Here is a 16,450-nt window from a genome sequence, read left to right as displayed (position 1 = left end):
CATCTTCATGGATAAAATGGGATTGGAATTAATTTTGTTGAAAAGTTACTAAGTAGAAACTCTTTGCATTCACCCCTTTGGCTTGCTTTCCACCCCTCACTACGGTGCTGACTGAACCTAAGATGGTTATGTAATCTGTAATAAATATTCATCCGCTCTCGGGTAATAACATAATCGAATGTTACTTAACTACTCTAGCATCCACGGGTAACAATCGAATACTTACAAACGTTATTTCAATTCGGCCTTAGTTGTACTTAAGCCCAATAAAAATTAGCTCTGCTTTTAAACAACTGATATTTCAGATTTTAAACAAGAACATCGCTTAAGTCAATGCTGCTATAGTTGCTGTTAGTGCTGTTGTATTGAATACCGTAAGAAGGACCGAAAACTAGCGGATCACCTATTCTAAAGCCGTGTTAAAAGTAAATCTTCTTCTTCTTTGGCTTTATTACGCCGCTACCCAACAAACAATTAGAGTTGATCAACATCCGAATAAGCTCTTTTTAAGCTGAAGAAGCTTGTTTTTGCCTGAATTAGCTCTTATTCAACATGCAATGTTTGTTGGGTACTGAGTACATATTCACGCCGGGCCTCAACTTAGTGTTCTAGATGCACTCCCACAGTTAATTGACTTTCTAAGCCTACTATTTTTGCATTAGTATAATTGTTTGTCAAGTACAATCCTACTCTATGCCCAGAGCATTTTTCAACCCGAGATTCTTAGACCAATCCGGGAATCGAAACCAGCGGCCTCCAGCATGATCTTTATAGCTGCGCTTTATCAGCATCGCGTTCCTAGTGATCGGAAACAGAACAGTTTAACCCTTTGCTTCTCAGAAGTTTAGTAGAATACTAAACAAACAAAATGTTCGTATTACATTAGGTAATGAAAATGTTCGAAAATGTGCAAATATAAGAGATTTAGGTGTTATTCTGGATTCTAAATTGACATTTGTGGACCATTACAACACAATAATACATAGAGCAGGCAATATGCTTAATTTTATAAAACGTTTCGGTCTCCACTTTAAAGATCTTTATACAATAAAATCATTTTACGTTACTTATGTGAGGTCAACATTAGAATACTGTAGCGTTGTTTGGTCACCTTATATGAAAAAGCATGAAGAACGAATAGAGTCGATCCAAAAGCAGTTTTTATTATATGCACTACGTAAGTTAGGTTACACGGCTTTTCCTCTCCCGTCATATGAAGCACGTTGCTTGTTGATCAGACAAAAGAAAGAACGTCGGGATTATGCAAAGATTTCTTTATTAAACAATATAATTTCGTTAGCGGCGCCGGTGGTGTAGTGGTAAGCGTAATTACCTCTCACCCCAGAAGGCCTGGGTTCAATCAGAGTCGGAGCCGCCGGGATGTTCTGAGGCATAACATCTCTGATCACGCCTTCCTTCGGAAGGGAAGTAAAGCCGTTGATCCCCGGTTCATGAGTTGATGGGTCGATAGGTAGGGTCCAACGCAACGCATTGACTCAGCTGATCTATTGTCAAGATTATATTTGTATGCTCCTCCCGACAATTACGCAATCGACACTTGTTCGCAGTAGATCTCCATCGGACCAATTACGCTAAATTTGGACCGGTAAATCAGATGATGACTGTTTATAATCATCATTGTGAAATGATTGACCTAAATATGTCCTCAACAAAATTAAAAATGTTTTTCTGAACCTTGCCAAGTCATAGAACATAAGTCCTAATGTTAATATTTAGTCTACGATTTGATTTATTGATGAACAAATAAATAAAAGAAGGTTTTGGTTGTTTTGAGATGAAAATATATATGTTTGGAAAAAGTGCTAGAACAAAAGATGTTTCATACAGCCTAAATTATCTAGTCTTTAAAAAAAGTTTTTGTTTAAGGTCAATAGTACGTTAATTGTTTCTCAATAGTAACTTTGTTCAATCGTCAAGTATATATATGGACGATAATAATGAGCACACGTAGAATCTTAATAAGCTGACTATTTCATGGTTGTTCGACATACATGAGCTGGACCGAAAAGGGGGTGATCTCGGCGTAGTGATTAGCATTCATACCTTTCACGCCAAAGTCACGAGTTCCCCCCCGAACAAGCCACTAATTGAGCCAAGAGCGTTATAGCGACTATGATAAAAAACGATTTGAAACGTTGTGGATCAACAGTGCTGAGAGAGTTATGATTCTGTTTAAGCGATATTCAGCTGTTACTACTCTAAACCAGTGCTAAAGTTGTGATGTCGGTTTGAAAGCTGGACGCATTTAATCGCTTATAAATTATGAATGAAGTTAGATACACAGTTGATAGGGGAAATGGCTCTAATGTTGGCCTATGGATCTAAGATTGGGCCCATCGCTAAAAATCTGCTATTTATCAATTTTATCTATATGAACGCGTCATTGGGACGATACTAATGGATTTTTTGGTCGCTATTGAAAATTTAGTCGATTGCTGAATTTATGTATCAGCCCAAATTAGGGGCATTTAGGCATTTCCCCTATATGCCATGAAGGTTTTTTTATTCAGCTATCAAATGGCAAAAATGAATAATTAAAAAAAATGGCTATCATGAAAACAGACCAATGGGAATTTCCTATTATTTGTGCACAATTTATTTTCATTTCTCAAGCTTCATGGTGTATAACATTGAAACGAGTTGATAAATTTTGCTGAATTTTCACTACTTAGAGGACCTCTCAGTATTTTTTTTTTGTGAAAATCTTTGGGATGGTTTAATCTGTATTTCTCTACTTGCAATCGTGCTCATATGTTTTATCAACTTTATTGTATTTTATTTGGATGTTTAGTAGAATTTTGATGTTTAGTAGAATATTCTTTATTTCGGATATAACGCTAGTCAAATGTCAAAATATCCAGTTGCCTCTTCGACTCACAAACTGTAATCAATCAGCTTGTGGGTTGTTTAAACGGCTTGTTTACCGATTCGCCAAATAAAAAAAAAGAATAATCATAGTACCTGTCACCATGTGATATGGTTAATTAAACAATAAGAATGAAAAACTTGCATCCCTTCTAACGAGCAGGCAGATATCAGAACATCTGAGCATTAGAAGTCCGTTTAAAATTAACGAAGATAATAAAATAAAACGTGAAAAATTGGGATTTAGTAAGGTGCTTGTACCTACTCAAAAGGAAGAAAGAATTATTTATGGATGTTATTAATTATAATCCAGAGTTAAACATATATTCCACTTATTTGAAAAATCTGAAAAATCTGTATATTTAAAAAAAATGTAATCTGTATATACAAATAGGGGTTTTGATCTAGTTTCCGTCCTACTATGCACAACCCACGCTTTACCTCTCTTTTTTGAACAGGTTTGATAAAAAAATTGAATATTTCTGTCAAATATGACTTTTAAATTTATTCAACTTTCCATACTACCGTTGGATTTGTTAAAGAGTCATAAATTATGAGATATTGTTTAAAATCTAATACTGCTTCTTGATTCTAAATTCGTCGTACGAGTTTCAATTCCGTCCTAACACATTGAAACGCCATTAGATTTGCTTCGTCGTAGGAAAAGGGGTTTGCTATGAGCACTTTTTTTGTTTTGAGAACAATGAGCGTAAATATTCATACAATGCGCTCTAATAGGATTTATGTTGTAGCTAATGAACTAACGCATCGGAACAAACCTATTGTTTATTTGTGCACGGTTAAATCATTGATATTATTGATCTTTTATGATCGATAGAACGGAAATGGGTGATTACGACGAAGTAACGCTATACCCTACTCGTATCAAAATGTTGAGAAAAATCTGTATCATTACAGATAAATCTGTAAGCACCCACATCGACCGGAGGAAAGGCTTCACGCAATAGAAAGCATGACTAGGCTGCCGTCATCCAGTCGGCATCGATTTGCACTGGTGTGGCCGACATTTGAAAATCAACCGGCCCTTTTCAAGGCCACCAATTCAAAAACGAAAAGATTTAAGAACTAAATGATTAACATAGTTGTTCCGTCCACTAGCGGTCCTACGTCAAGCTCCCGTTCGTGCCCCTAGGCACAGACCCTTCTAATTTTTTAAGAAGAAAAAAATATTTTTTTTTAATTTGCCTCAAAGTACAGCTGTTGCTAAATTAGTGGCAAAAGTGTGTAGGAAATACCACATAGCGATATTTTGATTCCTATCAAGTCAAACTTGGCAAAATCCCTAGGATGTCCATATTATTACCCCTAGTCCCTCTATTCGTCAAAATGTAAGTAACAAAACATTGTCGAAAGCTTCTTGTTCTGATCACGGTGGTACATTGAAATCTGCGTCCAGATTTACTGTTAACCATGCTTTTCCATGAAAAAAAAAGTTTAACAAGTCTTGTTCAGTCTCTTGTTCAGCTCACTGATTGAGGTAGATCAATTTGGAGACAATAAGCGGTATGCACTACTGGTCAACTTTATATTCAGCCTGTTTTTAATCAGCTGTCTACACCTTCAATCAACCAATAGTCAGCTTCTGTTCGTACTGTTCAGCTTGAAATGTTACCTGCGATCGTGTAATTCGTTTTGATAGAACTTATTGAGCGTCCAATCCTCGCAATCTTCTCTCAAGAAATCTCAATCGTATTTTGAGCTATTGCAACTCCTCGTACCACCATATTATGGACTCATTGTTTAAACATTCATCCCAAGTAGCATTTTTTGTTTTATTGCACTCTATTAGTGGTTTTTGAGATCAATTTTATAAAACCGTCAATAAAATTAATAACTCCAGCACAACCTTTTGATAACCGCTATAAGATCGTCTTACAGCTTAGTGGACCACTCTTGATAAGGTTTATAAAGCATGTTTGAGAATCACAATAAAGCTGTCTTAAAACCTTTTGTCAGAAGCCTCATACTCTACAGAAGGTTCTCATAGCCTCTTTAAGAGTAATATTGTATCCAAGCAGTCTTATTAAGCTTTTGTTAAAATCAGCTATAAATCCAATTTAATTTATATTTGCTTCAAAGCAACCGCCATAAATTAGCTTGTTGTTGTTCTGTTCTGCTGAAACTTTTTTTCTCCATATGGAAATCTTTAGCGGTAAAAATAGGTTTGAGTGTTGGTGTCAAGATCACCATGTAATCAATTTTGTTTTATGGCGACATTAGTGAAAATCTTAAAGAAAATATGTGACTTTTTAGAAGTTCCAAAACATATGCGCTTGAAATTTAATCGTGTATATTTGGATAATATGAGCGTTAAATAAATGCGCCTCCAAAATAATTCAAGTTAACAAAAATTATTGTTTCAGAAATCAAATTAATTTGATGGAATCATCTTAATTTTACAGAAAATAGATCTCAATAAATAAATTCATACCAATGCACACAGGAAATCATTTCAGATATCTAATTTAGCCATTATGTTATTGAAATTTCTTGGATTTTATTCCAAGGCTATTGGCATTTTCATAATGACAATATGGCAACAGAGGACAGCAGGCAAGAAAAACACCAAGCGCAATTTCTTAAAATGTCTAATGCTTACATTGCACACAGGGTCAGGAATGCAACCTAGCGGAGCAGAATTAATAACTCCGAAACGAAGCATTTCCGCGGCTTGGTGCCTTCAGCAAAGTTTCTCATCATAATAAGGACCATCTATTGACATTAACAAATAGTTTAAAACTCTTCCGCAAAGATGGCGCCACAATCTAACTTCTTTCTCTGACGTTTTGGAGACTTGATGTCTTCGGCAAAGTTGTTTTCTTGACAAAATGAACAGCTCTTTCAAGGACGTGAAATTTCCACAGCCTACTGGTTCCAAGTTATAAGGAGTTAAAAAAAATGTCGCTCCGCTAGGTTGCATTCCTGGCCCAGTGCCAGTGTGCATTGAATGAAAGCAGAACAGAAAAGCATAATGCATGATTTTATTACGAGCACTATTTTCTTTTTACGAGAGCAATTCATTTTTTTTATTTGAGGGAAAATGTATATTCCTATTCTACGAATGCAACCGATGAATTTTACAAAAAATTGGAAAAGTTTTGAATGGTACATTAACCTTTATGAAAAGTTATGCATGATTTCAACTTTTTTGTCCTAGAACTGTCACCATTCCATTTATTTCGACCAATGGAATGGTGAGAAAGCACACTCTTTACAGCTTGTAACATCCGCAGAAAATGCAGCGGCATTTTTTTTCTTGGTTGGAGTTATTCACGAAGGTTTGCGGCTGACTGTAGCAAATAAACGGGCTCATGCTAACAATCTTGTTGATTTTTTTGCGCTCCTCTTGGAAATACCGGAAAGTTTTGATTCTTTTCTATGTTTTAGAAATAAACCGCACATTTACACTTCTGACAAGTTGCAACTGAATGCTTATAATTGTTTTAAAATAACTGTTTCATGGCCAACTAACTTTATTGCGCTTACGTATACAGCAATATAAGGATTTATTTTTGAATTTTATAAGGGCAATTCATATTGCTTTTTTTTATACTTCAAAGCAGTCATAAAACCTTTAATAAGTGGAAATAGCATAAGCATCAGTTGGTTTTTTTATAAGCTTTATAGGGGTTTTGTAGATAGCTATAAAATGTTCGATGACTTGCATTGTATAAGACCGTCATAAAGCTGTAGGTAATGGTTGCAGCTGCAATAAAACCTTTATAAATTTTGAATATAGTAAAGCAGCTCTAGATTTGTTACTTGGGATACGATTTAAAACAGGATTGGTTTTAGAAGTACAAATTAAATTGTTCTTTTTTTTTGCTTTTTCTTCCTTCTTTTTTTTCCCTATCGCCGCCCATCCATCTACCATCAGTGCAAAAATCAACTGATAACCATCTCCAACTTGCGTACCGCACTGGAGGAAACCAAACGCAATGGCAGCTCTTCCGTGAGTTTACCCTCCATTATGGGGGGAAGTGGTTCAACCAGCCCGAACCATTCGGGTCCCAACAGCCAATACCTTCAACCGCAGCATCATTACTACACCAGCAATAATACCAATAACAGCAATATTAATAATAATAATAACAATAATAATACTAGCAGTGGGACGTCCTACTGGAATGCCTTTTGGCGTGCAATGCATGATTCGTGAATTATTGTTCTTTTTTTTGTTGACATTTTACCTTTTCCAACCAGACTCGTTACAAATATTTATTTGAAGCCTTTTATTTATTTTTGTTCATGAATCTCTGACAACGAATAGCTAATGAATCTTGCCCTACTAAACAGACACTTAATTCTACTGTGTTAGCTAACCAAGTGCCACCTATTTTACTGTAAAATAAGTAACACGTTTTTTTTTCTGTTGTTAAGTTAGCATTATTTTAAATGATAAATTATTTACTATAGATAAGTAAAAACATACTTTTGACGAGATTTTATTTGTAAAAATAAAGTTAGGATTATTCGAAAAAGGTTGTGTTTTTATCACGTTGTTCTTCGGTTTTCGTTTGCTATACTAACCTTATTGATGTTTCGGTAAGTTTATTTATAATTTACCCAATTTAAGTGCAACACTAGACAAGCCATACCTTTCGTTTTCTTTTCTGATAATTTTCGTGTAGGTAACCAACTTGCAGGAGGTGATTGAATCGTTACAATCCGAGGTTGCACTTCTTGGTGAACAGTTGAATCAGGCGTTTCGAGAAGTAAGTTATAACAGCAAATGGTTTTTGAAGATATACCCATTAACACTGGCTGGGTTTTTGTTTCAGAACCTCAGCAAGGACAACGAGTTAGACCATTACCGCGACTCGAACTTGCATTTGCGTTGCCAAATAACGGACCTAACGCGGGATCTGCACGAGTTGAAGGATATCTCCACGGTGGTCGACGTGAGACGGGAGGTAACGTATGGAATGTATGCTGCCGTGAAATAAATTCTCTTGACACATTTTGATTTGGTCTATTGTCATACTGCCGTATTAAGCCAATCATGGAGGAGGCGAAATGTTAGTGCTGATTTTGCGATAGGTATATACTACCGACAGTAAAAAGTAAACGTGCTCCCTTGAGATGGTGACGGTGTCGCGTGGTGTATGGCGAATGTTCTACCTATAATATAGAAATGAAAGCGTTGTAGATTGAAATGTCTTTGTTTCGTGCTACGGTTTTCCCCGTCGTTCGGGATTGAAAATGGTGTTTGCGGGAAGGGGAGATTTATTTATTTATTATTTTTGCTAGGTGAAACTGACGGAATTCTCTCATCATTGGAAAGGTGTTAAGGCATTACCATAAGCATTTATATCGATTACACAGACACACCGACAAATACCGTTTTATTTGTTTTGTATGTTAGAAATAATAGTTCACTGAACGCACCGCTTCGGAAAACGCAGCTTCATTTCAATGTGGAACCTCAACATTGATTATTAACTCGATTGATTGTCGCATGTCATTGAATTGGAAAAATACAGATTCAAGCATTCGATAAGTTTTATATTTTCGTAAGTCCGAGGTCATTGAAAAGCTTAATTCATTACTATCTTACAGAGCATTTTATATGAGGTATTCCAAGACGAATGCTTCTTGTTCAAATTGGATAGGCATGGCACTTTAAAGCGTCTTTAAAGGAATGTTTGTTTGCATTCAAAAAAGGATGAAAAGAAATCGAAGATGAATGTGGAAATTCCAATAGCACACCATGAGCGATTGAGGAACAAGAAATCGCATTTGCAATTAATCTCTGAATAACCGATCGGCATTAAAATGTAACAAAATGGGAGCTTAAGATGTATAACGCACTATATGCTAAAACAGGGATGATAGAAAGTTAAAAAGAATAAATACCGGGCCAAACATCTACTTATACACTAAATCTAAGCCAGTAAAATCTTCAAAAGCCGATTACCTAAACATTAACTTTTGCAGATATCTCTGCAATATATCTGTTTATTAGCTGAAATCTCTGCAAAAATCTAATTTACTAGCTGAATCTCTTTACTGAATTTCAGCAAAATAAATTGCAGCACTAACTACTAGGCTGTTCAAATCTCGGTAAAAAAAATTAAGTGTATACGGCCATATGTTTGTGAATATGTTCGAGAAAAAAAAACTCACTTCAACTCTTAAATCCTAAGCACGTGGTTTTCCTGCCAGCATATTTACTAGCCCTAGGGCTTCATTATTTTCGGGACTCGAAATCACTATATAGTATAACTCTAATTATAGGTTTAATACTACTTCTAAAAGTGCTGAATTGAAGTTGATTTACGGCTCTGGGCTAATGCTTATGGTTACTTGGGTCGGAAAGCGGAAAAACTATAAACGGAAACTCCTTCTAAAAAACAGTCAAAGTTTTTTTTTTCGAAATTTAAGGGGGTATTCCCAATCTTTTGCCTTTTTTCGGCCTGTTTTTCAATTAATTGTTTTTCAAGGAAAATGAATAGTAATGCGCCTAACTCTTTGGGATTCTTGTTTATTGAACATTAAAGTTTACAAATAATTTTTTTTCGACATAAAAAAAGACATTATTGACGTCACAAAATGGCGACCAACAGACCCCTGTTCGCCGCAAACGCCTGGACGGGCGAAGACTTTTCTCTGGAACGGCTTCATCTGAAACAGATTTCGTGATGAAATAATAATCTGCATAAGATTCTCTGGAGCTTCTCCCGTTGGCAGCAAAAAATCTTGCAAATTAACAAAATGGCGGCCATATGAAAAAACAGGCGATTTTTAGCCCGCTTTTTTGCAACTTTAAGGTGCTTCAAAAAATGTTAAATGTTAATATTTTTGGCTGAAAGTGGGAGAAGCTCCAAAGAATTTAATAAGGAACAAAATGCGCAAAGATTCAAGTCAATATCTCTTATAGTTTCTGAGAAAAATCTTCGCCCGATAAAAAAATGTGGTTTCGAGAAAAACGCGTTTAAAGTTTTGACTTTAGTTAAAACCATTTGGGGGTTCTTACCATTAGTCAGCTATGCCTGGACACCGAATTTGCTGATCGGAAAACGGCTTGGGGGGATGAAAGTATATAGTCTAAAGTACAAAAAAACGTGAAAAAAAAAAAATTTGATTTTTTGAAAAAAAAGATCGGGAATACCCCCTTAACCATAACTTCTTGCTCTCATCTAACGGATCAATCAATAAGCTGAAAAGTGACAGTAACTTCATATGGCTGCTTTGATTTTCCGCCCTTAAAAATCAAGGACAATTATTGTAACTTGCTAGGGGAAGAATGATTTTTATCTTTAACCTAGGAAAATCGTTCGAATCCATGTTACCTGCTGCTCTGTGTTGAATAGCAATAAGTAGGGTCGGTAATAAATCATGCTCACTTGTAGCTTTCCATTGGCATAGTCCCATCGAAAGCCTTGATCACATCAGGAAATGCCTGCCATCGCACATTATTTACGCATTGGTGCATCATAATCATGGCTATACTGCTGTTATTCGCATAACAGTCCCATGTAGCTAGGAAATCCATAGGACATAGGACTGCTATATGAATATCGGCAGTATACCCTCGCGGGTGAAAGGTGACTACGAGTCCAAAGTGCCAAGTGCTAGTTCAAAGTTTTGCTGGCACCTTTACCCGCTTTGAAGGAAAACGAAGACAGAAGGGCGCAGTGATTTGCACTAAGGGGAAGAAACACTGAAACTTGCTACACGCGATTTCCACCCAAGGATGAAGACGGTGGGTTTGAGAAGACAATTATTACTGTATATAGGTAGGCATGGAAATCAGGTTAGGGACAAGAGAGGAAGATTTGCTTTCTTTCAGCAACCGATCCAAGGTGCAATAATGGCGTTAATTTAAGGTTGATGAAAGGCTATCAAATCGAATTAGGCGTAAATTGTTCGATATGTAACAGTAGTAGTTTTCGCCTGCAAGAAGGATGGTCGATATAAGTTGAAAATTGCTCAAGGTTGACGAAATGCACCAAGGAATGCAATGCATCGAGCGAACACTGTATTGAAACGAAAAATAGATCAAAGTAAATGTGAAAACTTTTCCACTTTATCACTTTTTAATAAGTTGTTATGTCTCCGGAAACAATTTTTCGTTCAATGCCTGGCGTACACAGTACTCGCTTTCTGTTGTACATGTTTAGTCAGTTTATTACTTCTGGGTTGTTCCTGTTCTGGTGGATTTCCAAGCTCGTTATTGTCAGCATGGAAATTATTATCCTTCGATTGAACACGGTGGGCCATCTAGCACAATTTAGAACTGTATTTGTGTGCAATGTTTGTTCACATCTACGCTTTCTTCAAGATTTATAAGGTCTGGGGATGGTAATTTCATTCACCGTAAGTATTGTGGATGTAATCCCGACACTAGAATCATTCTATTTGGCTAGATAGAGTTCTGTATAATGCTTCAAACTTCAATCAGCAGGAGATCTTTTGAATACTTCCTTATCAATCTGCCATCTTGGGTAAATATCTGAGTGCCATCATTTAAATTTTTGATCAGCTTGACACATTTAGAATATCACACGAGCATCCAGAAGTTTGAAAATATATGCAAAAGACTTCCCTGAAATCTTCGATCTGCTGGAGATCTTTTTAGTACAGATCAACCTGCCAACTAGGAATAATTTCTTAGATTCGTCATTTTAAGCTTCGAACACTGCCCAGAAAATGGCTAAAATGCTATTTTTGTCAAAATCGAGAAAATTATGTTACATGATAGGTAGTAATTATGTCTAGGTTAGCACGGCATAAATTAAAAAAAATATATATAATGGGGAAATGACTCTAATGTTGGTCTATCGATCTAAGATTGGCCTCATCGCTAAAAATCTGCTATTTATCAATTTTATCTAAATGAACGCGTCATTGGGACGGTACTTATGGATATTTTTGGTCGCTATTGAAAATTTAGTTGATTGCTAAATTTATGTATGGGCCCAAATTAGGGGCATTTAGGCCGACATTACATCCATTTCCCCTATTTGCGTGGATAAAAGACTTGAAAATTAAATGGCTAATGTGAAATATAAATGGGAAGTTGTCTAATGTGCAAGATGAGTCTGAAACAGAGCGCAACAACCAGTGTGCTTTTAATAATTTTTAATTCTGTAGACCAGAATAGTAAAAGGTGTGATTTTAGTAAGCATGAGGTTCAGAGCTCCGATCCTGTTTTTTGAACTGATTTTTTTTAGCGCAGCTTTTTGATATGCAAATAAGTTTGCTCAACTATGGTTCAATAATACGTAACCGTGATTGTCTGTGACAGTTACTAAGGTTCACAGTGTGTTCTTTCTTTTAGCCATGAGAAGGCCTACTTCACGATTGGGGTAGCTTTTCTTATCGGTACTGTGTTGCCCTCCGACTCCTATTCACTTTGGTGGGAGTTAGTAACGAAACGTCATTTAGCACAGACATTTTTGACACGATAAATGAAAATTTACGCACGTTAGCCAAAAGACCGTTTGTCAGTTCTCTGAAGGTTTGTAAATGAAGATATGGCTACTGCGTTGAAAATTATGCTCAAATGAAAATTGGCTATTTGTTTTACAGTTGTTATTCAACGGGATGATCTCAATTATCTAGTAAAAGTTACTGTGCCGTAAAAATCCATAAAGTAGCATTTCCTAGCTTTTATGTGCAAGGCTCATTGACCATTTTCTCATTTATGGGCAGAACACATCAATATGTATCAATATGTAAATAACCTGAAGTCTTTGATTGACTGTAGATCTTTTAATACTTTCTGACCAACCTACTATCTTGGGTGAATATCTGAGGGGCGTCAGCTCCAGATCTTCAGAATAGCAATACAGTCTTGAAAAATATTCAGGGGACTTCATATTCGTGTTTATCAACAATGTTTTCTAACATACAACGAAGTTTTCTAAACTTCAACGGAGGTTCCTCCCAAGTAACATTTTAAGTTTTATGAAATACTACAAAGCAACTATAAAACAACATTCATAAAACCCTGGTCAAGGCTATTTTGTCATTAATGCATCCGCCAAACCTCATTTAGACTAGAATATGTCTAGTTGGCCCACCCTGGAGAAGGTTCTGAAGGGTGTATTCTCGAAGCTCTTCAAGATTGATTTACTGCAAAAGGTTGTATGACGAATGCATTGAGAACCATTTGAAAGATACAATAAAAGTTATTTAGCAACAATAAAAACCCTTTCCGAGCCATTTCCCCTAGCCGCATGCTGAATCCACTAGGAAAGCATCAATCAAGATAGAAAAGGATTTATGAATCCGATCTTATCAAAATTAGTAAAATAGAAACTGATGGTATAAAAATCTTGTTGAATATCCAAATGTATTACAATATTTCTCATTAAGTAGCCTAGTTTTAAGTGCCATATTAAATTTAATGTGAAATGTACGTGAAAACATCGAAAAAATTAAGTCCACTCTCGTAAAACGTCGATTTAACTAGTTATTTAACATTGAAAAAAACAATATATTCTTCAGATAGAGCTTGGCCGAGATTTTTTTTATTATTTTTGGATTTAAATGTTTGCTCATTGCTAAATTTTCCAAAATATAGTTATATCTAAGGAAATATTGATTGAAAATCGAACATGGCGCAACATGGCGGTGGCATAAAAGTTGATTGTCATGGGACATATGTGAAAAAGTTGTTTTGCTTTCAAGAATTCTTTAATAAATTAATAAGGTTTTAAATGGCTTTTATGAAGAAAACATGCAGGCTGCATTGTATTTATCTAAAGCCATTTAGCTTGATCCTAACCCGTTCAGATTTATGGCAGCATTTATGGAGGCAAAGTTGCCTGCAAAAAGTTAAACGTCAAAGTTTGTTTATCTTTCGATAGTTGCGCTGTGAGATCCAGGATTCTTCCAGGCAGTTTTCTCCCGATGGATTGGGAGCAGTTACTCAGATAGCTTGCGATACTATTTTACAACATTTCGCATTTCGAACAGCTGGAAGCGCAATCGTTCCCGAAAAAGATCCCCTTCTTCCGGATGGTTACAGAAGTGCACCATCCAACGATGCAGGGATTTAGGCTTGAATGAAATTTTCGAAGAGTTGATTCTTTTGCCGAATAAAATCGCTGCTATGGATCGGAAACCAGCTAATCTCCGCTAACTAACGGTTTCAGTGGTTTGCTGTAGGTTGTTAATTCGATTGTCATCTATTCGCAAAACCTGAAGAAGGCTGATATGTTTTTAAATTTTCGACATTGTTTTATGAATTCGAGGGCCACGCTCACTTTACTCTTCTCCGCCAGATGGTCAGTCGTTGATGGTGTTTAAAGAAGTAAATTTTGCTGAAATCGACTTGAATTTTTCCTCCTACTTCGTCTATCCTTCGAGATTTCCTTGTCATAAATTTTGCATTTATTAACTATGAAGAACCATCTTTTAAGCTCAATTTGTAAACAAATTGGGGAGTTAATTATGCACTTTAAAAAGCCTAAAAAGCAACAATAAATGCTTTTTGCTCTAATGCAAAACCGAATGGTTTTATGGTTGCATTTATAATGATAGAACACGTTTATAAAGTATTTCATCAAGACATTAATAAACAATTGCTAATGACGTTTATGCTAGAATTACAAAACAGTTTTAAGGAGGGATTGATAACTGTTTTAAATTTATTTTTAAAACAAGACAGTTTTTGACTTTCTTGCCAGACTATAAAAGGTTTTTAAAACAGCAAAAAGCTAAATTACTAAGCAGGAATGTTTTACACTTTGAAATGCTATATTTAAACTAAATGGATTGTTCATTGCCGTTATAAAACCATCATAAATCAGAGTGGATGCCAAACGGTTGCTGAATTGTTACTTGGGCTGTAATTCCACAAAGTTTTAACCTCAGTTTTCTGAACTTAAATGAAGCTGCCTCTACTTCTATACAATCAATTGGGATTTCCCTGCGCGTCTATGAAGTTCGCTTAACATGTTGTGAGTTCCGCAATAAGTTCTGTTAACTTCTACGTTTTGTTTATAGCTTATAAAAACTTTCATCAACTTTTAGGAAGTTCACTGAATTTCTACTAAGCTTGCTGAACTTGTTTCTTTAAACTTTTACAATGTTCGTTGAACATCTACAAAGTTGTGTTAACTTCTAGTACCCTTAATTTGTTTTCAGTTCCAATAGTTTCAATTATCCTGAGATCACAGAACATCTATGCACATTTCCCAACTTTTAAGAATACTGAACCTTTTCTTCGTATAATTCTGAACATGTACCCATTTCCCTGAAATTAAACGAAATTCCCAAAACATCCAGGATGTTTATTGCACTTTGTTGAGGTAAGTTATCTACCATAAACCATTAACTTTCTCGACTTTTACGTAATTTAGTGAGCTTTAATAATTTCTCAAATTGCTTCGTAATTCGCTAAGCTGCTACAAAGTTCGCTGAAAAACTAGTATAATGTTCGTTGCACTTCTCCGAAGTTCCTTAGGCTTCTACGGAATTTCGTGAAGTATTTCAAGTTCATTAAACTTCAACCAATTTCCATGACGATGGTCTCGAACATTTGAGAAGCTTCCTGAAATTTGACAAAATTTCCTTCACTTCTATGAAGTTCCCCAAACTTGAACAAAGTTCTCGCTTCTGCATTTCCGAAGTTTTACAAAGATTTCTGAATTTTTTTTACAAAGTTTTTTGAATCTTTCCCAAGTTTTCAGAAACTTTACGGAGTTCCCCAAATTTCTAACAAGTTTCCTGTATTACTACGATGTTCCCTGAGAAAAATCCCAAAGTTATCTGAACTTATACAAAATTAAAATTCCTAACGTTTTTGGAAGAATCTTCTTCTTCTTCTTCTTCTTATTCTTCTTGGACCTTCAAGCTTATTGCTTATCGCATATTACCTTATTGCGTGCTCTCAACTTAGGGTTCTAGATGCACTTCCACAGTTCTTAATTGAGAGCTTTCGATGCCTATACCATTTTTGCATTTCTCGATAACTTTTTCAAAGGGACTTATCAACTTTTGTAAACAATACATTTGATCATCGATTTGGCGTAACTGGTAGCTCGCCCACGCATGCTAACACTATCATCAGATAGGGGGAATTTTCCTCTACCTGCTAGTGGTGTTAGTAAGCGTGTGCGAGTTACCAGTTACGTCAAATCGACAATCAAATGCATTGTTTACAAAAGCTGATACGTCCCTTTGAAAAAGTAATCCCGACTCAGCTAAGGGAGGCCCCAACGAAGATTCATGAAGATCTTCGAATTTGCTTGAAGTACTACAACGTTCCTTGATCTTTTACGAAGTTCTCTAACATCAAATTATGTTCTCTTAACTTCTACAAAAATTGCTGCCCTTCTCCCCATCTCTCAAATTTTAAAAGTAGTGGTGAAGACATGTGAAGACATTTCCTTCATCTCGTTGAAGATTTTTTTTTCTAAATATACCTCGTATCCCTACTTGAGAGGGCTCAGTATTTATTTAGTATTTCGACTCTTTTAAGGCCGTTCGCAATGCTTGTTTCAAACTACTCGACAGTTCTAAACTTTGAAACTGCTAAAAATGAAACTGCAGCACGATCAGCGCAACGCTCAGTTTTAAAGGGTGTTTG

At 35.8% G+C, this 16,450-nt stretch overlaps 1 protein-coding gene across 3 annotated transcripts in view; it reads left to right on the top strand.

Moving 5' to 3' along the window:
* The window catches only part of LOC135697017 (cingulin-like), a 63,134-nt gene that overhangs the window by 25,672 nt on the left and 21,012 nt on the right, over positions 1 to 16,450 (top strand). For all 3 annotated transcript variants that reach the window (XM_065216568.1, XM_065216567.1, XM_065216566.1), the window contains 3 exons: positions 6,785 to 6,859; positions 7,539 to 7,622; positions 7,689 to 7,820. In XM_065216568.1, the coding sequence (XP_065072640.1) occupies positions 6,785 to 6,859; positions 7,539 to 7,622; positions 7,689 to 7,820 (291 nt within the window). The remainder of the gene's footprint in view (positions 1 to 6,784; positions 6,860 to 7,538; positions 7,623 to 7,688; positions 7,821 to 16,450) is intronic.

This window comes from Ochlerotatus camptorhynchus, unplaced genomic scaffold (genome assembly GCF_037179485.1).
Source record: "Ochlerotatus camptorhynchus isolate MF236.1 unplaced genomic scaffold, CSIRO-AGI_Acam_v1.1 ptg000064l, whole genome shotgun sequence".
Classification (NCBI taxonomy): Eukaryota; Metazoa; Arthropoda; class Insecta; order Diptera; family Culicidae; genus Ochlerotatus; species Ochlerotatus camptorhynchus.
This window is presented reverse-complemented; position numbering and strand designations above follow the sequence as displayed.